Consider the following 27,911-nt stretch of genomic DNA (forward strand, 5'->3'; position numbering starts at 1 on the left):
GAAAATACAGAAACAAAAACAACTTTCACCAATAAACACTTGAAAAAAATACATGTTTGTGCAAAGTTCATATGAAATTATTATCAGACACAGTATCTAAATAAGTTACAGATATTCCTTGCCCCACTTGTCTTTTTGGTTTATTCAAACTCTCTTGAAATATTAGTGTTTTATCATTACATATGAACATCCAAGTATTTGTATCTTTGATGATTTAAATTAAAAAATAAGTATTACCTTGAAAATCCATTTAAATCTATTTGTCATAATGTTGTTGCTTATACCAAAATATGATACAGAAGCATAGTGACTTACCTGAAAATTACTGAGTATTCAGGAACCCGCATAATAAAAAGTATCTATCTTTTCTCACCATGTATATTCCAATTCTGTTGCCTTAGCCCTGATATTTTATATTTTTGACATTACACTAACAGAACACATGCTAATGTTTAATAAATGTATAAAAATGTTCTAATACAGTGTTATATTCTATAGATATGAACTCTTTCAATTGTATGAAGTTCTGTGTTTGAAACCATATTAAATACTTCCAAGATATAAAACCATGTTCTACGTATTTTTGTAGTTTATAAGGCATCAAAAAAACTGGACCTTGTACTGAGAAGCAGTGAAATAAGTGTTAAGCACATTCATTATCAACTAACCTGTGTGGACCACAATATTCCATAATAAAAAAAGTAACACAATAAAAATTTCATCTCAGAGTATTGCTGAGAGTGGCTGAAGACAGAATTCCAGTGTTTCATATTTCTTCATGCACATTAATGCTTTCAAGTAGCATCACCAAGACTGCATTCATGGTATTTAAAAAAAAAATGCCTGAGATGTTTTCTCCCAACACACTTATGATGCAGAAGGAAGGAGAAATGTTTGGGTGCATTCAGTTCTTCCTCTATTTACACGTTTTGAGTTTTCAACAAAAATATATTCTCTAGAAACTAGGATAAGGAATCATGTTCTTTTTTCTTTTCTTTCAGTATATGAGAAAAAAATATATAAAGAGAAAAAAAAAGAAAAATCCCTGGAGTATTTTATGAAAGACTTATACAAAGCACTCATTCTACTGACATAAGGGCAAGTGTAGGATTACAAACATTTTTATCATAAACAAAATTAAATTTTTATGATCATATGCTCATTGCTTAAAATCCCACAAATGAAAATTTATCATGGAAAAATAGAGATATTTTGAATACTAAAGTCCTTTATTCAACAACACAGAAATTTCACAAAAACAACTTTACTGGGCAAATTGAATGTGATTTTTTTCTACTTTTTTTTTTTTTTTTTTTTACAGTTTTGTACATGCCCCATAAGTAATTTTCTTTAATAAATACACTGTTTTCCAAAACCGCTTTTTAAATAATTGCACAAGCATACATACACCTTACACAAATATCTATTAGAAAATTTAATAGATAACTGCACAGTTCAGAAGAGGAGAACACTGTGAAAGGAGTACATTTTGTGGCCCATGTTCCTGAAATATCTGTTTTGCAATTGTGAAAATGGAATCCCTCCTAATATAGTAGCTGTCTTTTATTCACTAGGAATACAGATCTCAGTGTGAAATGCCAAATTTAATAAAAAAAAATCTGAAACATTTAGCTGTTACATGAGAACCAACTGTTTGATATCACTGTGAATCTAACCATGATCAAAGACCCACTACGGCTTTTTGCTGAACATATTTGACCCTGAATACTGTGTTCATTTAATGGCTTTCCTTTTTTCATTATTTGATTACAGATCCTTATCAGCTTAAAGACTTTATATGCTTTAGCATTAATTGCACAACTTACATATCAGGGTTTCTGATTGAAAGGAACAGAACATTCCTTTCTTTTAGTGATTGCTTAATATTAATTCATAATAAGCCCACCATCCCTCGCTCCCTATAAATGTGTTTAGAAGAAGGAAATGGAGTGTTGGGAATCTTTACATACTCCTACAGTGGGGGAAGACTTCCTATTTTCTCTCCCAAGGATGGAAACATTTCTACTTTGAATCTGACTCCACTTGCAGACAGACAGGCAGAGTCCATTGGAAAGCCACTTTGGTCTGAAGGCCTAGTGAGAGGTTTGCATTAATGATGTTCTTCGTGATGTTACGGTGCTGAGTGACAATTGAAAAGGAAATTGGCTCACTGCACTATGTATCAATGCCTCAAGTATTTACCATGCTCTCCCCAAATGCTGGCAGATTATGGCATCTCTCTATCCACGCCTAGGGAGGACAAGATCCTGTGTGCGTAAACCACTCTTACAAAGTTTTTTATTCAGTTTATCTGATATATAATTATTAAGTTGTGTATAGTTGTCCACACAATCTACATTCTGAATTTTCTTGACAGTGAATATAAAGCATACAGCGAGGAATTTTTAAAAGTTACATTTCATTGGTATTTTAAAATCATGAAAAATGTAAACCTTCAAATCACTGCCTTAGGTTTATAATGATAAGCTTTACAAGTTCTCAGTACATGGACATATGAAAAAGAAAACTAGAGAAAGGCCAGAAGAGTCATCTCTTTCTTCAACATCACCAATGAGAACTTTATATGCACCCTACATTATATAAATGGAGTTTAACCAAAAACATTAAAAAGTGGGTGGTATAAAAGAACAATATCAAGAATAAAAAACATAAGAGAATGAATGAAACGCTAAACTTTCTCATTTAAGTAATCAACAAATTTTCTTTCATTAAAAAATGAATTGACATGTAAAACACCACAGTTTACAATATACAGATTCATTAGTTCCTTTAAAAAGCAAACAAACAAAAGAACACCAAGACATGCAATACTAGAATGTATTTTAGACTCTCAGTATACTGCTATGAGATCTTTATGTTATTGTATGCCTAATATAGCCTGACTAGAAGTTTGTTTCACTTCATTAATAACAATCATCATTTTCCAAAGAGCAAGGCAAGCTTATTCAAGTGTGAAAGTAAGTTTTCACTTACTTGTAATTAATTAGCAAATTGGTAAACAAAAAACAAAGAAAAATAAAATAAACTAATGGAAAAAGAAAAAAAAAAAACTCATACAGCTCTCATTGGTCCCACAGCAGAAGCTGAAATTCTAACTAGATTGAAACCCTGAAAGAAATATACATCAAGTAGAAAGCTATCTCAAAATTAATACAGTATATAGCACATTTTAGCTTGTAATCAGTTAATTCTCGTCTCTAAACATGGATGGGTGTAACACATCATGAGTTTTTCTTGAAAATGCTTGTTGACCATAACTGTGGACCATGTATTCATACTCTACGTGAGGTAAGTCACACTTGATTTTCAAATTGGCATGTGTGCATGCTTTGTCCACCCTCCCCCAGTACTTTCACCATGAAACACTCTTTCTGCTTTTTAAAAAATCTTTTCTGTCCTATCATATCCCATTCAAATCTACAACTAAATTTTTAAAAATATTCACTTACTAGTCTTACCTAATCTTTACAGCCTCTTTCATTGTACCATACCCATTCTCTTCTCAAATTATCTTTCTTCGCATGATTTACTTTGCTAACATTTTTCAGCAAGCTAATGGATGTAGTGGGTTAAATCAACTGGCTAGCGGACAAAGAACAAAAAGTTGCAGTAGGCAACTTTTATACTCTACATATTTTTGCTTAACCCTGTTCTACTCCTGAAACTGAAAATAGTCTTTATAATTGAGACAAACAAAAATAAAATGAAATGTAAATATTTGTCCTGATGGGATGGTCTTAAGAACCCTGACTGTGATAAGAAAACCAACTCCTACATGAAAAGGTAGCACAGGTTCTATGAAGCATTAGATCCTTTGTGTGTAGATTGTAGGGGGAGGAGTATGTCTTGCATTTATGAAATTCCACAGACTGCAGCCCTGCCTTCTCAGGATGAAAGCGTCAAGTGACAAGAATGGAAATGGCAGCAATGGAGCATTTTACTGAGGGACTAGGGGAAGACCACTAGTCCAACTGGGTGGCTATGAGAAAAGAAAATAAAAAGAGATAAAATGCCTCACTTTTATGAATATGTTTAATTCTTTGTAAATTAAAAATATATCAAGTCCTGCCTCAAGGCAGAAGCCTTCAACATATTCAAGTGTTAAAACTACCCATTTAATATCATACATGAAATGAAAACATTGGGGTAGTTTTTATTAAGATTTTTTTTCTACAGAAAAAATAAGAAAACAATTAAGAAACAATAAAACATATACAGCCCATGTTGGGCTGGGGAAAAAAAGTCAGTTATAAATTTCCCCCTCCTAAGATATGATACTTTATTCTTTAGCCTAAAAAACACTGTTTTTATAAAAAAAAAAAATTATACAACTGATTCTGCATTTTCCAACTACTCTGAGTACTCCGCCTTACAGTGCAACCCAGGACAAGTCAACTACACTAAGTATTTGGGAGGTATACCCTTCTGTACAGCTCGTTTGTAAGCAATGCAAGTGCATAACCACTACTCTAATATAGTGCTCAAAAGATTAATTGAAACTTTCATAACATCTTCCCCTCTTATAACAATAAAACTGAAGGTAACTGGTGGATGCATCATCATCTTTTAGTCTTGTAAAACTTGGCATCAAGTCTCTATGGAAAGATGCATGGCAAAATGGTGCCAGTGCTGTTGCTGCTTCTAAACCACTGGCAAAAAATAGTTAAAGCTAAAATTTATTGCTCCAGATTTAACTTGCAGAACCATACTGTTGTGTACAAACTGTTAATTTCCATAGATGCTCAGACATGATTGTCTCCTTGTGTCTAAACACACAAAATACAAGCTGCTATCTGTACAGTTTACAGTACTGAAACACATATATTTGAAAATGAAGTATAGATATGTACTTTGCAAAGATACATGATTTTACAGCAGGGGTTTACCCAAACTTATTTTTTACAGCCACTTTCAAAATAGACAACAACTTCACTACTATAGCTAAATTACATCAAAGAAAGAATCAGGGTATTGAAAGTAAATAGACTGGCCAATTCTCCAAGCTCCCACATTATTTTTATGTCTGTTTTTTCTTTTCCTTTTTTTTTTTCTTTTTTTTTTTTTTTTTTTTTGAAGAAACCCCTATATGTAAAGTGAAAATAATTTCTGGATATTTTCTTCAGTGGTGGACTAAGCAGTTTCTTAAAACAAGACATTAGTTTGCCCTTCATTTCCAAATGCCTTGAAAATAAGATATACTACTGCTTTAAAAGAACCATCGGAATGCTTCAGCGCTGGGAACAGGTGTTCTCTATAAAAAAAAGAGCAAGAAAACAAGTTAAGCTTTCTTTCTATGCCAATATAAAATTAGATTTTTCTCCTTTACACTTCAACAATATTTTTAGCTACCAATATACAACATAATGACTTGTATATTTCAACATTTAATAAAAAGAAGAAATGCTCAATCTTATAACATGACAATAATTAGAATATTGAATTTAATGCTAACTTGCTGAATATACTGATTAAAACACATTGGTTTAAAAATATAGGAAATGTAGCCTGAAACACACATAGGAAGCAGAATAAAGGGAAAGTTCAACCTCTTAACCAATATTAGGAAGACCAGTCAGCACAGGTACTTAAAATCTTTATCTGCCTTGCAGAATGCCTACATCATTTTGAGTGGATCATCTTACTGTCACGATAACATGCACACAGAAGGCACAATCACATCATGAAAAATGAAAGGATTCACTTTTGCTAGTTAGCTTTCTACATTAGTCATTTCTAATGATAGCTATTTATTTTGTATTTTTGTATTTCTAAAGACACAATCAGCTATGCACATGGTCTTAAACATGAGTGAGACATGTAAGCATTCTATGCAGTTAAAATGACTATGATTAAATTACTGTGCTTCTAACCACCCTAACAAAAATGCAACCGAAAACTGAAACTGAAATTTAGGCCACTGTTTTATGTACAAAAATCACAATATATACATACATATCCAATTATGTAAAGCTGATGTTCAAAATTCAGTTAAGTAATTTATTCTGAAGATTTTCTTAAATGACAGAATGCTAACAAATATCAATATTACCTGCAATACTTATCAATTATTAAATTCTAAACACATTTTATAGTCAAATGAGAACTATACTGATAAAACATATCACTGTTTCAAAGTGAGTTTCTATTTTCAACAAATTAATATATATAAAAAGCACATTGATTACTAACCAATGATATTCAATGAAGAATAACCACCCTATTGAATTGTAAACATACTATAAATGGTTTCTCCAAAGAAGTATCAAGCTAGCACCAAAGTATAAACAATCCTCCTAACAAAAAGCTTATAGTTACTATGAGGTTTTCTTGTGAGGTAAATGGTAATTAAGCTTGAATTTTCTATGTACATTAACATCCAATAATTCCTCATGCCATATCCTTCTTTAAAATGTATTCTAATGGTATACATAAAACAATCACATGAATATACAGTGAAGATATGCAAGAAACAACAAGCTAAGAATACATTCTCCTGTAAAAGAAAGTTGATTTTATTCCTTAGACCAGCCCAACAAGCCTGTATAAATAGTAAAATGGCTGCTAAGGATAAATAAGTATATAAATTGATGTGCTGAATGTAAGTGCCAATATATTTACTAGGTAAACAAAAACACATGAACACATACATATACACACATTTCTTGTAATGCATCTTAAAACATTGTTAATAGCACTTGACTTTTGGATTTCAGAAAATAAATACAAAATTCTACTAAAAACCCTCTAATAATTGAGGTTAGCTTTTATTTACTTTCTCACACATGTTATTTGGTTGACATTGTCCTATTGTAATTATGTCATCTAGTAATAAAAGTATTGATTAGGATGTCAATTAGAAATCAATAAAATATTTTGGAAAGCAAACCTGCTTTTCACTATCTGTACTAAAATAAGTGTTAAAAAGACTGTCCTAACAACAAACACAATAAATTTCAAAATGACTGTATTAAGAACAAATCATTGACAAATGACTATCTACCTACTCCAAGTTTGCATATACGTATACAGAACAAATCTACCCGAGCAGAGTTTCCTAAAAGCAAAAACAAAAAAGTTCACTATTCCCATGGAAATTGTACTGATCTTATTAATATGTTATGCCTTACTCCTGATGGTTTCATCGGTTTTCTCCTTTCCAGCTCAGTATGCATACCTGAATCTCTATCATTTGATTTAGTTGGTAAGAAAAACCTCTTCACTACTCTCTAAAGTTAACTTTTGAATAAAGTTAATAATTATATGCTTTGATTACATTAATTTAATCATTATTAGGAAGCTATATGAAGTAATAAGAAAGAACATTCCCATTCTAATATTCATGCCTTATACACACACAAAAGCAATAAATGAAAACTTAAAAGTTTATACCAGATGCTAACTCACTGGCTGATGCCAACTAAGAATAAATTTTATATAAGTATGCACACTTATATAAATGTAGTCATTTCTAACGAGATAAGTTAGATCCAAGCATATTCATGCAATTATAGATCTATGGTTACAGATTCACATATGAAAAATAAACATGTGCATATATATTCATATATATTCACATTTATGTGTATATGTATGACACAGAGATGCCAACTTACTCTCAGATGCCAACTGGAAACAAGATTATAAATATATACTTATGTAATCTTGTATCTTGATAAACATATATGTTTACGAAGATAAACAGCAAAAATATATGGAGTACATTTTTTAAATGAGATGAAGTCCTTATGTCTTAGATATACTTTTAAATCTCTTTTCCAATTCTTGCTCCTCCTGTGCCCCTTTCAGTTATTCAATTTTATTTGCAACATTTAGAAAAAGCAAGCTCATCAAATGCCACTTAGGGTCAAAGGTCATTGTTGTGGGAAAAAAAGATAATCATTTCTCAATACCTGTTAGCAGTAAAAATTAATTAAACAATGCAAACATGAGAAAAGCAGAGCAAAGGTTTTCTACACTTACTTGATATTACTGTGCATCGTGATATTACTATGCATACATTGAGACCAGTATGCATCCCCAGATGTAAGAATATGGACAGTTTATTGCAGGAGAAGTGAGAAGGTAAGCAGGGAAGCCTCTTTTAAAAATTATTTCTTCCTTATGTTAAGATCCTTGAGGTCAAGAAGCCTAAAAATGATTAGTTGGGAAATCACCAAATAAAATATGTGAGAAAAATTAGGAAAACTACTGGTGCAGTAATTAGAAAATAATCAAGGCACACACCAGAAATTTGTAGTAAGGTTTCTGTAACTAACAGTTGTATTTCAGGATTTTAAGTGTCAAAACTCTTTAGGGGCCTGTAGTCTACCCAAAACAGATGTATATTTAATCTCCTGCCCACTTTTCATCAGGAACAATGGAAATGTACTTTAGGACTGATTGAGTTTGTTTCAGCCAAGCTGGGTGAAGCATGAGTTTGTTTCAGCCAAGCTGGGTGAAGCAACAATGTTTTCATAGATAAAATGTGGAGTTAAAACTATAGGTGTCTAACTAAGTTTATACTAATTTGAGGACACGTATTTTTTCATTCTGTCAACTAATGAGGTTATCCTTGTAAGAAGACTTGTTTTTAAATGGTGCAGGGGCTCAGCACACCAATGTGGGAGATTAAATACCCTGACCAGCTAGCTACCTTTGGATTATATAAATTCAAAGTCCCAGCTAGGGATTCACACTCTTGATGAGATTACAGTGACTTTCTGGATCTCAGTGTTGCTTGCAGGGGATCTTTATCCTGAGTGACAGGAAAGCCAGATTCCCCTGAAGAGAAGGGGGTGGGGAGGTAAAGAATAGAATTGAGTTGATCAGCATTGTTTAAGGCAGCCTTCACTGTTCATGCAGGTGCAAACACTGACACACAGCCATCTTGCTCCCAGGAGGCCTGTGGAGAAACCTGCAGCTCCAGCTCTCTTTCTGGTACTGCTGTAAAGCACAGTGTTCCACAGAACTCATCCCTACACAGGCCAGGTACAACACTACCCTCAAGTCTAAAGGAGTCTTCGGTTTCTCACTAAATTACATGAAAAATAAGGGAATTTCCTTGAATAAAAGAATAATAAAATCCAAGTCCAAGTACATTCTATATTTACTTTTAAAAATAAATTTAAAAATTAATAATGTTCCTGGAAGATATATATTTCAGTTTGATTTTCATTAAATCAGCAGTGAAGAAATAATTAAACAACCTAAAATAATAAAGAATACGAAAGGCTTTCACCTTAAGGATTTTAGCATGTTTCTCTTTTCATACCTGTGAAGAAGTCACATGGAAAGTGGTATCATCAGGTGAAGAATGCATCTACATATTCTTGTTATAAATATGTCAAGTCTAATAAAACATCAGCTCCTAAAAGCTGAAAATGGGGTATCTCTAACTCTGTACATATGAGGATATGTGGATTGGCCATTCATATCTAGGTACAGTGTGTAAAATGTAGCAATATTTACAAAATTGCACTTAAAACTTTTAACAATATTAGACCTGAGATTTCAAAAAGGAAATTAATGATAACTTTTGATGATGAAATTCACCTTACATACAATTTTAAATTGAGATCATGATTATGACCCTAGAAATGTCTAGAACTAGAGTTAAACCTATCTTTCCAATATTTATTCATATACTTTCAAATCAAAAATTTCAGTGACTCACCTAGGCCTTCAAAATTCTACTGTGGAACAAGACGGCTCTCATGAGGATACCATTATTTCTATACTAATCAAAAATAATTTCCTGTTTTCCCATTTCTTATTAAAGAAACAAAAGTCATGAAATCATTTTATGATTCCCATATAATCGTGAAGAATGCTTTTATCCCAACCAAACTTAGGGTTATTTTAGGCTGTAGTTAGCCAACACCACCTATTGTATAACCTTTTGAAATACTGTTTTCACTATGAGGAGGCCCACTATAAGTTTCTTAGACTCCTGGGCATCTGAGGCCTTGCTACTGGAAACCTTCACTGTATTCAAGTCTATCATTTCACGCTAGAATGCAAAGACCTTAATGAATCACTGAAATTCTGCAGTAGAAAGTATGCAAATAAATATGACAAAACATAATAATGGACCCCATTGTTTGCCTTTAGTTATTCAATTATATAGATTTCATTTGTGGCTATATATAAAACTTTCAAACTTCAGAAATTTCTGGATGAACAAATGCAAGAAGGTTCCTTATGGTGAAAAAAACTACCTTTTTTTTCTGATTTGATTCATGAAGAATGCTAAAACATTGTTATACAGGTTCTTGATTATGTTACTGACAAAATTTCAAAATCTATTTGGAGAAATGGAAAGTTGTATTACATATACAGTATTGTGAATATGAACAATCAGACTGACACAAGTTAATGCATAGTAATATGAATCTTTGAATAATTAATAATTATGATATAAAATAATACCAAGCAAAGGTGAACACCTCCCCAACAAGTTTTTAGCAGAAAGCTGTTTCTATATTCCATTTGTAAGTGATAAATTTTAGAAATCATAGTCTAGTAACTAAAATAGAGTTATTAGAAAACACTGGTAAAGTATAGGCTAATAATATAAGAGAACCATTAATGATAATCACACAGTCCAATAATTTACTGCTATTATAAACAAGACAAGATTTTATTAATAATATCTAAATTTAATATTTGGAGTAATGTAAGTATATACTGTTTCCATTTTTTAAATTATACCTCACTTTTTTCTTCTGTGTTATAATAAATCCATATTATGTATTTAATGTATAGCAGATTAATTTTTCCCATAATCCAGATTCATTTATTACATAACTGTATGTCTTTGGTATAATCACACCTTATTTTGGTCATTACCCAAATATAAACTAAAAACAACTTTCAACATCATCCACTAACTGGAATATTAGACCCCTATTTAAAAAGGGGGAAGTACCAAATAACTAGATAATTTTTATGACATAACTTTTGGAGGCTTTAAATATTATTATAGGAAACATTCCATATTTTGGTTTCCAAATTGCCATTTGTGACCAAGATTTCTCCAATTAATGATGGAGAACTAGAGATGGCCTTTTCATTGATAATTGATTCTCCCTTGGCTGTTACTCCTGTTGCTCTCTTTGCCTTGCACTCCTACACTGCAACCACCACAGTCACCATCACCACTGTGACAACATGATTTTAGACTGTGACAGTGTGACTTTAGGAGGTAAACCTAGCTAACTTTTGAAAATGGAAAGAGGACTTTATATATTATGTTGTAAAGGCACTAAGTCAAGTCCATATGGTGATAAAGCTTGTCATGAAAACAGATGTCTAAAGGAGTATGTGTGTACAGGGTGGGAGTGGGTTGGTGGGAGGTAAAATGATAGACAGATTAACACCACGATTCACACTGGTCCAGAAGTGAACAAAAAATATACCCAATTTTGGCCATAGATCTAATGTAACTAGTTAAGCAAGTCTCTTGATAATACTATGTGTGTATAATTCTATTTCAGTTAAATTTGGTAAAAATACTTCAAACCACATCATTCTAACAAATAAGTAAATTTAGTGTATTATAAATGGGTACTTTAGTGGTTAAAATGTTCTCACCCATATAAAAATAAAACATAGCATGGTGGTACCATGGTAAACAGAAAGAGGAAAATCTTTCAATAATTCACAAATTTAAAAGGTATTTATCAAAACAATTTTATATATTTAACCTTATGTGTAAGAGAGAATGTGAAAGAAAATTAGAAAATTAAGATTTATAAAGTAAAAATTAGGTTAATAAAATCAATACTATACCTTCAAGAATGGTTGAAAATATTTATATATATTCCTATGTTCATATTTCATTTGCATGTATACATATGAATAAATATATGTGGTTATAGACTCTAAATAAATATGTGTGCATATATATGAATATATATGTGTGTATAAAAGTTCAACAATTCAACTTCTTCTCAAGTAATTCCTGTTGAATGCAGCAATATAGCATTAGGTGAGTTCACTGTGAATTAGCCATTGAAAAACAATGAGTAGTCTTTTCCAGACCAAGTGGTTGGACACTTTTGAAGATCTGGTTAATTTTAAAGCAGTCAGTGTAAATATTCATATAAAATACTAGAAAATGAGAAGTCACTTTATCTTCGGAGGCAATGTTTAACCTGACTATCAAAGCTATGATTTGGACACCCTCTAATTTATATGAAAATAAAGTAGTTACACTTAACCTCCATAAGCAAATCAATATGGTGTATCTCTTTTATTATTACAGTTCTGAGATCTGAGAAATATTTATTTTTTAATTACATAAAAGCGAAAATAAGTTTAATAGAAAATTTCCTGTTAGGCTAAGTCAAGTAGCATTTTGGATGTAGTCACTGAACTTCATGTGGCTCAGAATCTGTTATGAACCATACAACCACTGGGACAGACTCCGCCTAAAATTCACAGCATGTTTTACGTTTATGAACTACTGAAAGGAATTTAGAAAACATTAATTCTAAATATTTCTGTCAACTAGATGCTATCACCAAAATAATTTACTTTGATTAAAACTATAGTTCTAAGAATAACATGTAGCTTTTGTTGTCCCTCCCTCTCTCCTTTTCTCCTTCCTTCCTCCCTCCCTCCCTCCCTCCCTCCCTTCCTTCCTTCCTTCCTTCCTTCCTTCCTTCCTTCCTTCCTTCCTTCCTTCCTTCCCTCCCTCCCACTTTCCCTCCCTCCCTTTATTCCTTCCTTTCAATTGCCATCATATGGAATGCTCAAATTCACAATCACTCTGACTTTGACTTTCGGTCTTTTCTGTTAATTATCTTTTAAAATAATAAAATTGAAAAATATACGGTCAATAATAATTTAATTTTTATCAAGTCTTTACATGTTTCTTAACTGTTTAGAAATACACTTTGGTACATCTATCTCATCAAGAAGATAAATACTATTAAGCATTTTCCACTACCATAACATCATGGTAGGCATTTGCTCTTATGCTGGAACAAATTCTCAAGTATTTAGATTCTAATTTATCCTCAGGAAGTTTTCATGAACTACCTCTTTTTCTGTAAGTATCATGTGCTCCATCCAGAGTATATAAATCTATGTAGAACATAGCCACATTCAGAATAACTAACAAAGGAAATTAATACGTTTAATTTTTCACCATAGGATTTATAAGATGTAGTGATTGATATCGTTCACATCATCATTCTTCGGTAGCCTTTTTTATATACACGATTCTGTATTTTCTTAGAAATTCTCCTTATGATTACTTAAAAAGTACACTGATATTTTATACTATCAGTTTATTATAGGAGTTGGATAGCCTCGAGCTCCCTAAACACTGTCATTAGTTTCGAGCGCTCATTTTCCCATCTTGGCCTTTCTATGTTTCTAATTGCAGATTGCAGACTTGAAAATTACTTTTAAAAATATTTTTTAAAAATCCTGAAAACATACTTAGTTTTCCTGAAACTAGATTTTCCATCATGGTAAATGAAAAAACAAAAACAAAAACAAACAAACAAAACAAAACAAAAAAACAATGCTTAGTGGTTCTAGTGGATCTAAACCCAGACCCATGACACCTTTCCATAAATTCTGAGACATTAACTATTGCTTCTCATTTCTTATTTAAACCAGACTCAAGATGACCTTAAGTATGCCATTTCTTTTTGCCAATATGCCCCTTTCTGATTTCCCTTAAATAGTAGCAATCCTGTAACCTTCCTGTATTTCCTTCCTCTCTTCCTTGCTTTTATCTTCCCTCTATCCCTCCCTCCCTCCCTCCCTCCCTCCCTCCCTCCCTCCCTCCCTCCCTTCCTTCCTTCCTTCCTTCCTTCCTTCCTTCCTTCCTTCCTTCCTTCCTTCCCTCCTTCCTTCCCTTCTTTCTCTCTTCCAATATAATCTTTTCTCTTATTCAGGTAAAACAAAGTTTTCCAGCACTCTGTAAAATATGCCTTGAAATAAAACAGAAAATATAATACTACAGAATCACATGAGGTAGCAAGGCAGAGATCATATTAGTCTGTGTTACTTATCTAGATGTGGAAAACTAAACCAAGGATGAGTCAAGGAATTCTAAGGCTTTTAAATAGGTGTGAGATTGCTTACAGAATTTTCTAAAATTTCAATGTTAGTTTAAATGTGGCCATTTGTCCATTTCTTGGACTGAAAATTTAAAATATAAATAGGGAGGCCGGGTGTGGTGGCTCATGCCTATAATCCCAGCACTGTGGGAGGCTGGGGTGGGTGGATTGCATGAGGTCAGGAGTTCAAGACCAGCCTGACCAACATGGTGAAACCCCATCTCTACTTAAAAAATACAAAAATTAGCCAGGCATCATGGTGCACGCCTGTAATCCCAGCTGCTCAGGAGGCTGAGGCATGAGAATAGCTAGAACCCAGGAAGTAGAAGTTGCAGTGAGCTGAGATCATGCCACTGCACTCCAGACTGGGCAACAGACCAAGACCCTGTCTCAAGGAAAAAAAATATATATACATATATATAGTTTCATATATATATACACACACATATATGGACTAAGGACTAAGACCTAGAGCTAGAGAATTACATGCGTATTGTAAACAGAGCAGGAATAAAGAACATTTAAGGTTCTTTAAGCCAGGATGTGTGTATGTGTGTATATATGCATGTACATATATATTGGTATACACATATGTATACATGGAACTAAAGTCTTGGAAGATAACAGTTCCACCTAAACATTTGTTAAATTGAATTGAATTTATCAAGGGTTTACTATGTGCTAATTAATACCATATATTCACGAATAGGCAGCATAGGTATAGACCTGCCTGGAATAAGTAAAAGTACACTATTTGTAGAAACATTTCAATTTTACTCTGTATCTTGTTAACATTGTTCAAATATAATTTCTTTCCTTCTACAGACTTGTTCAATAGTGATGCTGCTGTTGCTAGATTAGTGTTTTTCAAACTTGTCTGCAACCAAAAGTTATAAATACATTTTACATAGCAACTCAGCACATAGACACACATACATTTCTTTAAGTGTACATAACTGAAACAGAAGTTGAACAGTACTTGCTATTACTACATGTGATAAGCTCATACATTTTCTGCTCCATTCTATTCTAATCTACTTTCTAAAAAATCATGATGGTAAGTTAAAACATTGGTTTCATGGACCACCAACATACTGTCACCAGCAGTTTGATAAACACACCTCTATACTATAGAAAAATGAATTCATGTGAAAAGAATTACATGAGGAAAATCTAAAACCACTCCACTTCATGATGAATTTAACTCTACATATAGCAGCATTACAAAGAAGAGCTAATGTATTTTTCCTATGATGGAAACAAGCCAATATTCTCTCTCTTGTTTTTCATGGACTAAAGGTAGAGCATACAAAATATTTCATGTTTAATGGAAGACTCCACAACTTTTCACTTCTTATACATCTACATATGACTGTTAATTTTATCCTTTTTTTCTTATCTTCACTCCATTAAGATAATCACTTCTCTAATTTATCCTAGTTTTTTTTAAAAAAAGCATTGCCAATAGAGAAGTTATTCCCAAGCATAGTTATTTTTCTACCCCGATTCACCCACACTAGTTCTTGCCATTTCCAAATGATTAAATTCATATGGTCTTCTATTCACTTAAAAATGTATTTAATCTTGTCTCATTCTCTAAATTTTGGAGAAAATATATCTTCTCTGGCATTTGCCAGATTTGCTGAAATAGAAATGTCCATAATTTTTCCTAATCTACAAACATATATCCCTTTCGCTTCTCATCCTTCTTGATCCCTGTCATTATAGTATTACCAATAATCCAGTTGTGGTTTGGTGTGGGTTTTTTGACTTTTGTCTTTTAGTCTTTGGGCAAGAAACAGCACTTTCAGCACCGTCTTTCCCATAGTCTGACACTTTACTTTCTCAAGAATGTTTTCTAAAATATGAATTTTAATGCAGAAGAGACACAAATGGGATACCATTTTCCACCCATCTTGGAAGTATTCTCTTTTAGTTACACTTTGGAATTATTCTACCAAATGTTTCAAATGCATAAGTAAAAATAATAACATCAGCTATAACACAATCTGTTTTTCCTTATCTCTAACTCATCTGCCACTCCACTCAAGCCTCAGCTGACTCTCATACCAAAAGTATTGGGTCGTCATTAAAAAAATATATCTTTTTAAAAAATATTTTCTATCATCTGAAAAAACTTTTATAACAGCTGAAGCAAAGCATAAATCCATAATTCCATCTTGTCAAAGTTCTTTCTATACACTGCATTGGATTCTGGCTTAAATATTCCTTTCTCCTTTGTTTCTCATCTTTCTTGGTCAGCATTACAAATCTTTTAGGGCTTATCACTATTTTTCCCCAGAAAAACACCAGCTATTCCTATTAATGCTTAGTAACTGTCCTCATTTTAAAAAATATTCTGTTTTTAGCCAAAACCAAACAGAAAAACTTCATATAGCTACTTTACTTTTTATGTAAAATGATTATCTACCTGTTTTATTTCCTATGTATACTTATATGTATATATTTTCCAATTTTCCAAATATGTTAAATATGTTCACTTTCCAATATTTGTTACACAAGTTTTCCAACTGGAATTCATTTCTTTCTTACAAAAATTCTCTTGACTTCACAAATTCACATTTAGAATATCTCTGTGTCTTGGAAATAGTCAAATGAAAGTATTGGGTTAGTAATGTGAAACATAAACACACATCTATTGAAATATATAAAAATTAATAGTGGTGATATGTCTGTGGTAAGGAAGGAGAAAGAGCACTAAATAATTGAAATTGGCTCACCACATTGACTGACTTCGCTGGATAATATGCTCAGTTTCCTAAGACATTTGACAATGCAAGTACAGGAACAAGGAAAACATGTTCAATTAGATTTATCTCTTTCCAAGTAAACTCAAGCCATATCTTTGCCAACTGCGTGATTAAAACAAATATTCAAAAACCACACACCACTAATGGACATCTGGACTTTAATGTCTGAAAACTATAAGTAACCTGTTGGTTTGTTATCTATTAATACGGTTGCCTTATTCTCCATTTTTATTGATGGTTTTAAAACTGGACTGAGAAATTATATAGCATCTTTTAGTTTGCCAACAGTATCAAACTACATATCATATTAAAACGTTATAAGGTAGGTTGATATTACTTTCATCTTATTGATGAGGAAATAAAGTTCAGAGAAGTTATGCTGATGTACCTAACATTGTTCAACTGTTAAGTTACTTGATACTAGTGGCTCTTTTTACAATTTTGTATCTATCTGGTCACATGGAACACATATAATTTTAAATAAAAAGAAATTAAAATCTAGGAGCTTAGTCATCTATTTCCTGAATATAATTTATGTCGTTTATTATAAACCAAAGAAATACATCTTGAATATGAGGTCTTTGAAAAAGTAATTGCTTGCTTTGCCACAGTCTCTTTAGTAAAAAATGTAGTGGGAAATAAATGGGTTAAAGATTAAGAAAGAGGAAGCCAAAAAATTCAGCAGGCTTGATTTCATACCTAGCTATGGATTCTCATGTTCTTAAAATAAATTAAGAGAAAGCCGAGAAATTTCACAGAGGAAAAAATATTTCTCATAACATTTTACAGTAGAAGTTAACAAGCCTGCTGGGACCCTTTTAGCCCCTGCAGAGCTAAGTCTTCAACATTATTAAATGGCTGTCGCATCTGAAGTATGGTACAACATAACTCAATAAACAACAGAAAACATAAGATGCTGAATGGAGGGAGGCTTTTCGATTACCCCAAAGAATAATTCAATTTCAGGACAGGTGTTTGCATGTGATGGAACAAGATATGACTCAAGGATAAAATCACTCTTACGCCCCTCCCCCAATATTTTGAAAATCCTAAGACTAATAGCAAAATGCTAGATTTAAAAGTATGTTAAAAATGGGCAGAAACACTGAAGCACAAATGAAGGAACAAAATTACACATGCACAAAATTCTCAAAATTTACATGGATTACAAAAAATATATACTTTCTTGAAAACAATTTTTTATAAAAGATTATGCTTCCTAGAACACCCTGCTTCCCCACCTAAGGTCATCTGACATGTTAATCAGTGACTAAAAGTCACATTACTAATAAAATTTAGATTTTATTTTCAGTTCATTTTTGCTTTTTTACAAACTAATCTGGGAATATGAGAGAAACTATAAAAGAATTAGTCCTTTCTCCAATTTGTATATTTACATGGCCCTTCAAATAAATCTTGAATTTAACTCATCACTTTAACTAGATATTTCTATATGACAAATGCAAGCATTTATTTTTGGTATTTTGCATAATGCGAGTAAAAATAAATTTGAGAAATTAAAGCATATCCACTCATATTGAACAGTAGGACATTAGGTCAAGCTTTTTCAGAGCAAATTAAAGTGAAATGTTTCCTGCATATTCAGACAATCTGTCCAATTGAGGTTGAGCAGTAAATTCTAAGAGCACCAACAACTTTAGACAACTTTCTGAAAAGCACACTTTCAACCTATGCCTGAGAAATACTCAAATAGTATAATGTTTTACTTTGTATCCAGAAAGATACTTTGTATCCAGAATATTCCAACAATGTTTCCACCCCACCATGGATCTTCAGTCTAGAACCTGTTAAACAATGTTCCAACTGGAGCAAACATGGATCAAATGCCTGTTCTTTTTGCATGCCTTTCAATTTTCAATCTCACAGGCTATTTTATTAAATTGTTCTGTACTTATCAATCTATAAGTCTGACTATGCAAAACTTAACTATTAATTCAGAAAAGTAGATGACTGAGACTAAACAAAATATAGAGAAATACTTCAGCAATCTATTATTTAAGAATTTGAAAAGCCAGACAACTTGTATTTCTTTTATCACTAGAAACAATTTTCATTCTTAAAATATCCAAATATTTTTCTCGGATTAAATGGAAACCTAAAGTTTTTTTTTGTTTTTTTTTTTTTAATTTGCTCCTATGTGCCTTGTGTTTGCTTGTTTATATTTTGTTTGATGATGGTTGAATTTCAAACATTCTTATGGCATAATTTACAAATTAATTTTAATTGCTTTATTTTACTATTCCTAATTGCCATCTAAAACATGGCTTAGAATTTACATGATGGTTGGATGGGTGAGGGTACTGTTTTCAATAAGGAAGTATTAAAAATGTACGCTTTGTAAGTTTTTAAACTGACAGTTAAAATTACACGTATTTACTGTGTGTACAACATGATATTTTGAAGTATATAAAAAACAACTTTAACTCCCTTGTATTAAATCCAGTGATGGAAAAATAATCTCATTGAACTTGTATTGCGGTTTGATGCCTTGGCCACAAATTCATTTGTAGCTTTAGTCAAAGACAAAATTTTCCAAGCTTTTTCTTTATTATTTACAAAATTGAGGTGCTTTTTCCTATATTATTTATATGTTACATTCTAATGTTAATATACTATCATTTTGTTTGAATTTTATTGAAAAAATTCCTCTTTCCCTTTCATACTTAATTATATATTTGCATTTTTTGGCTAAAATAAAAATATTTTTCTACTGGTAATTTTCTTAATCTTGAGATGAAAAATTGAGGACTCATTTTAAAAAAAATTATGACATAAAAGAAAAATTGGTGGAAGTTTCCATTTAAGACACAAAACATTTGCATTTTATCCATAGATTTTTTTAAGTCAACAAACCTCAGAAATGTATATGTTCAATTATTGACTAAAAGCTCTTAGTCTGAGTGACACACCTATTTTACATCTGGTCTACAAGTTAATTTCCTCAGGAGGCAGGTGCCACCTTCCTGCACCCATTACAGACGGTGCTTTGTCCAGAGTTTTACAATTGCCATTTATGGTTGGGGCTCTTAGAACTTAACAGCATATACAACATGTCCCTCCTCCCCTATTACACTCTTCTGAAGTAAGTTATCAAGTTTGAGACAGTATTCGAATTTTTTTCCACCAACCCCCTTAGAAGCTTAACCTAACTTGTAGAAAAATTACGGCTGGCCTGTACATTCGGCAGATAGATTTTTAAGAGATAAAAGAAAGTAAAGAAAAAAGAATGGCACCATCCTTCTTCCTGACTTTCCAGTTTCTCAATGTCTTCACTACAACCTGCCCTCTCTAGTTTCTTCACCAGCTGGAGGAAAGCCTCAGCGGTGGCAGTGTGAAACTTACCGCAAAGAGAACCAAGATTGGGGGCAGGGAAACCTCCTGAGGCACTGCTTACTAATGTAATTCCATAAATCAACTAATGGGAGAGAAACCAGATCTGTGTGGTCTCTAATGCTGTCCCACAGAGATCAATCATGTCACCTGAACAATGTTCAGAGACTAAGAGGCTGGGGTTGCCCATGGGACAATTTTATCTCTTGAGCCATATCAGATTGGGAAAAGTTAGAAGTAGCAGAAATGTAACTGTTGCAAATAGAAAAACTGAAGGATTATCTTTGCAAGAGACAGAGTGTTATCATGTAACTTATAAGGATCTCCTATATGATCACGTTTATTAAAACATCTAGGAACTTAATATTTTTCATTTAGGATACAAATGTTTAAAACAGTTTTTGTCACACAAGGGGCAGACAGCATTTGTAAGGACTGCTTTGAACAATTAGTGGCTATTTTTTAACAGAGTAATTGACTTACTGAACAGTGGTTATGCAAATACATGGTGCACAGTATAACAGAAAAACTAAATGTTTTGTGTGCATTATCATATCAAATGTGATCAAGGGGTGATTTTATAAACACATTACTAGGGCATCATAAGATGCTCTTAAGGTGAGACTAAGCAGAAAAATAGAAGGCAGTTTTAAAAGGAACACTAGAGAGGAGGCTTTGAAAAAAATCTGGATGAGAGTCCCAACATATCCATGCGAGTCTGTCTTAATTTCAGTTTTCTCACCCTGAAAAAAAAAAAAATGACTATCTCCAGTCTTTGGGATGAGAACAAGTCAATGGGAAGAGTGGCACATGAGGCTTGAAGTGATAAATAAGAATATATGTTATTATTATGATCCAGATGTTAATGGCATCCATAATTCAAAGCCAACAAATATTAGCTATGGAGTTTACATCTGGAACCCACAGGTAATATCCACAATGAGTCCCCAAGTCACTGCCCTCAGCCAGGAACCGATCCAATCTCTAAAACATTTTCTCAGATGAGGATGAACCAAATTTAAGAGAGAAACCAGGTCAGCAAGGGGATTTTCACCTCCCTGCAATTCCTCTTCCAGCTTTAGTTCAGTCATGGAAGCCCTGTCACTCTGAGGTGTGCTCAGCTGGTTTCCTACAACCATAACTGTATTTGCAGTTTAAGGCAGTCATGATGGCATTGTCTTTTTTAATGATCTAGATTGAATCTTACACAATTTTTTAAAGTTTTTATTTATTTTCGCCAAATAGTATTTCGCTAATAATCTTAGCCTTGAAACACGACCCAGGCTCTGATAGAAGGGGTCTGAAGTTAGAAGATCACCTTGAGAGTTCAAAGGAAAAAACCAGCTTCCTCTTCCATCCATACCTCACCTTGTGAAGATTAACAGAATTTTTGTGCGTGGTAATTTTTAAAAAGAAGAAAATGGAATTTTGTGGGATTTTGTCCTCAAAATGCCTGAAGAATTTAAATATCACATCAAGCTTGTAGGAAAACCATCACATAAAAAAAATTACACCAGCATAGAAATTTATGCAGAAAACCTACTGGTACTCATATCAAACTCCTCCAGGGTCATTATTTACTAAATAACTCAGAATTACTCAGTTACTACATATCCTAAATTGGGATGCAAGTAGTGCCACGAGTCTAGCTAAAGATGAGGCCTAACAGCAGAACCAAACTTATAATTCTAGATACTACATTTCAGGAGGAAAAATAAAAGCCATGTTGTCCTTATCATTTGGGAATAGAGTATTTCAGTATGAACTGAATTTTAATTTCCCGTAGTCCTTAGAAGTTACAATAAATTAATCCAGAAAGGAAGATTCAAAAGCTATTTTTTGCCACCTAAGAAAATACATGGACCTGAATTATAGTTGCTATTCTCTTTGCACAAAGAAAGTTGCCAAAGAAAATACAATAAACCATCCAGGAGTAAAGTTAAACTTTCCAAAAAGAGCTGATGCATCTTATAAAGAAAAATAAATGCAAATGCAATATTTTGATGAAACTGATCATACCCAATAGTGAGCATCAACATAATTGTGATATTTTTAGAATCCTAGAGTGCTATCTAGTTTGATTTACACCATTAAAGTTTTTTTAAAAAACCCTGTATCTTCTTTGTGTTCAAATCTGTACCAAAGATCTTTAACTCTTCTCTTCATTATTTTAAAGACTGCTTCCCAGTTCATAAAGAAAACTCCTTTAAGCAGTACTCACAATTTTTAAAATAATTTACAGATACCCCTAAGATACCTTGTGAGAGCCACTCTCATCCTGCAATTCACCCCACAGAATGTTAAAATGTTAAAGCACAGAATGCTAAATCCACTACCTACAGTCTCATATATATATGAACATCTAATTATCTACCCTGTAAATTTTATCAAGAGACTATAACTACTTGTCCACATTTCTTTGCTTAATATACCATCAAAGTCATTTACCTGTGATTTTTCATTTTTCCCCTTTTTTGTTTTGATCAGGACACAATACAAAATTTGTATCCAACGTATCAATCTCTGTATGTAGCATAATTCATAGCCTAATTTAACAATTACTTTAGTGAGCATCTGTACAATATCTGTTTTAAAGACCTATAGGTAAAAGAAACTATTATTGACCATATAAGGTATCAACCAAAACCGTGCTTGGTGTATAGACCAACTTTGTAACCACAAAATGGTTACTTTGTCCAATGCAGAGCCCAAGGGAAATACTTTTTTTGTAACTGAGTTGTAGAAATTATTCATTCTGAAACTATATAAAAGAACTTTTAAAACAAAATCACTCTCATCTGCCCTGAAATTAACTAATTGCATCCCTTTATTCTATGTCACATCTCCTTAAAATTTGCAGGTGGAAATTCGCTTTCTACACAGTTTTAACTTTCTCCAAAAATATCAGATATGCAGCAAATGAAATAGGAAACAAACATTCTGCCTTGATGAGTAGAAAAACGATTCTAGAAGGGGGTAGGAAATCCCCTTCTGAATCCAGGTGTTTCAGCTTCAATGAATACCGTTGTGTGGTTTGTTATTGTTTTTTCAATGAGAACAGGCTTGTGTGCCACAAACTGTGTCCTCACTGTTATAAATGGGCCACTAACTTAGCCTGTAAACTTGCATAGGATGTGATGTGTCCAGTCCTTTGGTCAAAGATGCCCCACCCTTTTTAATAAGGAGCAGGAGGCATTTTAAACCACCAAGGGAAAACATTGAGCATACTGAATGTGAAACTTCTGATTCTTCAAACCAATTACATTATTTTCCCCCCCGGGATAAAAAGGAGGGCACTCTCTCTATCAGAAGGGCGGTGTCACGTGAAGTGCAGCTGGGGCGGGTGGTGGAGAGGCCAAGCCTTTCGCAAACCACCTACAACTCTTACCACCTGAATGAAGCTTCTGAGAAGGGGTACTGCATCTTGAAGCCAGACAAGAATCCCTGAAGGGGAGAGGGAGTGAGGAGGGAAGGGGGGAGACTGGGAAACAAGAAATCATCTCCTCTGACCTCTAGTGAAGTGCCAGGTTTTTTCTTTAGCTCTTCACATTTTCTAAATTTGCAGATCTGGTGTCCCGTTTTGCGATTCCTGCAACTGCTGCAAACGCCACAGTTGATGAGCCTCTTGCAGGGCACGCAGACCCCACACCTTTTCCTCTTCTTCTTGGCTGGGTTGGCTCCGCCAGCTCCCCCAGAGGAGGACGAGGAGGAGGAGGAATGATTCTGCGGGCAGTCTGCCAGATTGGCAATTTGAAACGCACTGTCTGTGACGGCTGCTGAGGCTGCTGCGGGGGAGTGAAGGGCTGTCATGACGATGACCCCTGGAGGTAATGAGATGCCCCCTAAAGCCGGGATAGCGGAAAAAGTCCCCACGCGCTCGGGGAGATTCATTATCTCTGCTTCAGCAGCGCCGCATTTGAGCTTGTTCATGCATTCCCCCGCCAAAGGTCTGCAGTGTTCAGGGGATAAGGTGGAGAGGAAATTAGTATTTGCCATTTGCAACGACGGCTCTGGCGGGCAGCCAGCTTTCCCCAGCCTCTGGGAGTCGTTTCGGTGGTGCATGCTGGTCCTGCTGCCGCCGCCGCCGCCGCCGCCGCCGCCGCCGCCACCGCCGGCGGGGAGGATCGCCGAGGAGGAGGAGGCGGAGGAGGAGGCGGCGGCGGAGGAGGATTTCCTGCCGCCCCCACCGCCCCCGCCCCCGCCCCCGCCGCCGCCGCCGCCGCCGCCACCCCCGCCGCCACCCCCGCCGCCGCCCCCACCCCCGCCGCTGCCCCAGAGCATGGCGGTGGCGGCGGCGGCGGTGGCCGCGTTGTCGCAGTTCCAGGGGGACATGCCGATGCGCGCGGCGGCCGCGGCGGCGGCGGCGCTGCTGGGGAAGATGGGGGTGGTGATGCGCGCGATCTTGGCCGCCTGTGGGAAGGCGCCCCCGTTGGTCTTGTAGAAGGAGGTGGCAAAGGAGCGGTAGCGCTCCATTTCCGAGTTGTAATCCACAAGGCTGTTCAGAGCCCCTTCGGGCAAGTGGCTTTCCTTGGGCAAGCCCGGGGCCTCCGGGCTCGGCCCGGGCTCCACGCAGACATTGGTGTTCATGGTGCAGGGGGGGAAGAAGGGGTGCAGGGTGGAAGTGGGGACCGCCTGGTCCGACACCTGGGTGGAAAAGGGGGAAAGGTGGGGGGGAGGGAAGGGAGTGATGGTGGTGTTGGGGTGGGGGCCGAGGCGGGAGGGGAAAGTGGGTTCGGGTGGGGAGAGCAAGGTGAGGGCTGCTTTATTCCTCTCTGGGGCTCATTTCCACAGACGGTGAATTCCCAGGCAGCGTCTTCCTTTGCATTATCCTCCAACTGTTACAACTAAAATAAAGAAAGTCATTCCAACGAGCTGCACGAGGAAAAAGATTAAAAATAAATAAACAACCTCCCTCACTAACCCACCGCAGACAGCAAAAGCTCCCACATTCTTCCATCAGGTCCTTTGCATAAGAATCACCAAGATGTGACCCCCCCCAGCCCATCCCCCCAACGCTCCCAACCCCCCTCCCTCCCTCCCCACAGCAAACCACAGCTCCTCCCCCCTATTCTTATAACCCTCCTGAGAAAATGTATTAATAGCCAGGATACCCAGGGAAAGAGGGAAGACGGGGGTGACAAACGCCTAAGGAAAAGGGCAATTGGAGTGCTAAAGACATGCAAATCATGGGTGGGAGGACGATACTACCTAGAAGCAGAGGGCATTTAAACATTATGAAATGTGTGAACAAGTGCTGCCTGGGCATGCAAATGCTGTAAAGTAGAAAACAGCAATGGCCCTATGAGGAAAATGAACAGGAAATTAGCAAATGAAGTACTGAGAAAGTCTACAATACATCCGAGTATAAACTGTAAGCAAACACAATACAACTGAGAGCTAAGAGACTGCCCACATACAATCTGAACTAAAGAGGCAGGGAAAAAAGAACTACCAGCTGCCACGGTGTCCTTCTGTGTCTGCGGTCATTAGTTTGAATCCCAGCACAGCTGGCTCTGTTAGGGTCTTAATTCAATGGACCAAGGACAGGTCTCAATTGTACAAGCCATTTGGTGGTGGGGCTTGGTGGGGGTAAGAGGGTGATGTTCTACTTGATTTTTTTTTTTTAAGGTAGAAAATAAAGATAAGCCACATAATTACATAGATACATATTTGTATCAGCAATGTCTCAGGTTTTAAACCAAGTGCCTGCAGCCTCTTTAAGAATATTCCTAATCATTCCTAATAGAGATTGCTGTCTCTTCCCAAGACAAGAAGAAAGCATGGCACTTTTTGAAAAGGATCTCTCACAATCACTGATTTTTGCATTGAGTAAAAGGGGGGGGGGAGCCCTTAAGGTGTTCTTTGCCAGAGAAAAATAACCATTAAAATTATTTTTAAATTGTGCTCTTTTTAAGAGGAAAGTTTAATGTTAACTGGGTGTTTGCATTCATCTCCTTGCTTACAGGCCATTATTATGCTTTAGGAAGAGGTATTTTAGTTGTTTATTACAGAGGGAGAAGTACATCACAACCTTTTAAGAAGTAAAGCAAAAGCATAAAGTGTATATTCACCTAAAAAACCAGTTTCTTTGTTTCCAGATTTTTTGGCCAGAATATCTTTTTGTGACATCTTTTGAAGCCCATAGATTGGTCTAGAATGTAGAGTTCAGGGAATTCTACATGGGGGCCCAATAGTCTCAGTCTCAAATATTCAGAGTTCAAAATGGTTATCAATTATAGTAATTATGCTTATAATTAGGTTAATGAACCAGTTTTGCCCAAACTCCAAGTGCAAAAACTTCAAGACCTACTGATGAGGTGCTCTAAAAAGAGGGGTTTATGTAAACAAATCCCTATTAGGCAAAGTAAATCAAGATAAGGAACCTCACCCCAGGCTGGATTAGAAGCTTGCGTCTTTCAATCACAGCAAGTCCCTAATCACTCAGGAACCACCTCTGTGGTTTCGCATTAGGGAAAACTGCTCCCTTCTGAGGTCTGAGGGCAATACAAAAGGTGCCCCCAAAATGCTCTTGGCTAAATATTCTTGATGCTTGGAAGGGGTGGGGGAAGACACAGCAAGAATATGCATATAGCTTCAGTTTCTGCGAATCACATTGTAACTGCAAGACCATAATAACTGCTACTCAGTAAAAACTAGTTATGTCAACCATGCATTAGATATCATCACATTGAGTGGAGGGAAAATTTTCAACGTTTTAGTCTTTTGACCTTGTTTCAAATAAAGAAATAATTTAATGTCCCTTTTTTAGAGTCTTAGAGTGGTGTTTCCAAACACAAGCTTTCCTTGCTTTTCTGATTGCCATCACCACCCCCTTTCCTACCTCAAGGTTTAATACCACCAGAAACTGGAGAAAATGATTATGCCCAGTATCCAGGTCATTATTGTTTAATCAATGCATCTCTGGAGCATGAAAAAGGTATCTAAGCCACAGCTATTGTTTGGATTTTATTAAAAAACAAAATAAAACACACACAAATAACTATAGTTCTATGCCAAAGCTAAATTAGAGATGCATACTTCATGATCCTGTTTTGCCTTTAAACAATGTGACTGTACATGCCTAATATTGTATGTCTGGTCTACCAGAGACATAGAGATCAAAGGTCATATTTAACATTCAGGAGGAGGGGCGGGTGCAGATTAATTAATAAATTAATACAGCGACGCTTTTTCTTGCTGGAGTCCAGCATTAATAATCTACTTTCACAATCCCAACGGACAGCAAACATTTAAGAGAAAAAAAAGCCAGAGAAAGAGAAAGAACAATCACTTACCAGTCTCTTTTTATTTGGGGAGCCTTAGAATTTGCAGACGCTGCCAGTCTGCCTTTAATTAGTTGCACATCACCCCCTAACACAAAGAAACACAAATCCAGATGTGTCTTGGCAGCTCCCAATTACAACTTTAATACTTGTAAACAAACTGTTGGGGAGGGGGGATAAATAAATATGCGGATCAAAAAAAATACCTGTAAATGGCTTTTTTTTTCTTGTTGCAGAGAGAAGGAGGAGGAGATGGTGTTAGTGGTGGGGGTGGAAAGAGGAGGAGGTGGGGGGAGAGGAAAGAGTCGAGTGTGAGTGTATGTGTGAGAGCGCGGGGCTGTTGTCGGTGGTCTCTCCTCTCCCAGCGCGTTGCTCTCCGTCCGTCTCCAGTCGCTGTGTGCGAGGGA

General features: G+C 35.2%; 1 protein-coding gene and 1 long non-coding RNA gene across 15 annotated transcripts in view; one reads left to right on the top strand and one right to left on the bottom strand.

The window, feature by feature from the left end:
- Positions 1-1,210: 1,210 nt before the first annotated feature.
- Positions 1,211-27,905, bottom strand: CXXC4 (CXXC finger protein 4). Of its 2 annotated transcripts, XM_045392709.2 has the most exons (4): positions 27,711-27,905; positions 27,517-27,592; positions 23,732-25,065; positions 1,211-5,272 (listed from the first exon to the last, which is right to left on the bottom strand). In XM_045392709.2, the coding sequence occupies exons 3-4, from the start codon at positions 24,806-24,808 to the stop codon at positions 5,228-5,230; spliced, it is 1,122 nt and encodes a 373-aa protein (XP_045248644.2). In that variant the 5' UTR covers positions 24,809-25,065; positions 27,517-27,592; positions 27,711-27,905; the 3' UTR covers positions 1,211-5,227. The 2 variants fall into 2 exon arrangements, with proteins under 2 accessions (XP_045248644.2, XP_005555649.3); XM_005555592.4 differs by lacking the exon at positions 27,517-27,592.
- The window catches only part of LOC102119997 (uncharacterized), a 166,667-nt gene continuing 162,708 nt past the window's right edge, over positions 23,953-27,911 (top strand). For all 13 annotated transcript variants that reach the window (XR_010586928.1, XR_010586935.1, XR_010586936.1 and 10 more), the window contains exon 1: positions 23,953-24,048. This is a non-coding gene — a long non-coding RNA (uncharacterized lncRNA). The remainder of the gene's footprint in view (positions 24,049-27,911) is intronic.

The sequence above is a fragment of the Macaca fascicularis genome, chromosome 5 (genome assembly GCF_037993035.2).
Source record: "Macaca fascicularis isolate 582-1 chromosome 5, T2T-MFA8v1.1".
NCBI classification, from domain to species: domain Eukaryota; kingdom Metazoa; phylum Chordata; class Mammalia; order Primates; family Cercopithecidae; genus Macaca; species Macaca fascicularis.

What these genes read in the sequence shown, in the direction of transcription:
- CXXC4 (XM_005555592.4), bottom strand. Translation starts at nt 24,808, where the DNA reads ATGAACACCAATGTCTGCGTGGAGCCCGGGCCGAGCCCGGAGGCCCCG. An exon ending in AACCTGGCACTTCACTAGAG is followed by an intron (nt 5,273 to 23,731) that starts GTCAGAGGAGAT and finishes TTTTTTTTATAG; the next exon opens with AGAACACCTGTTCCCAGCGC.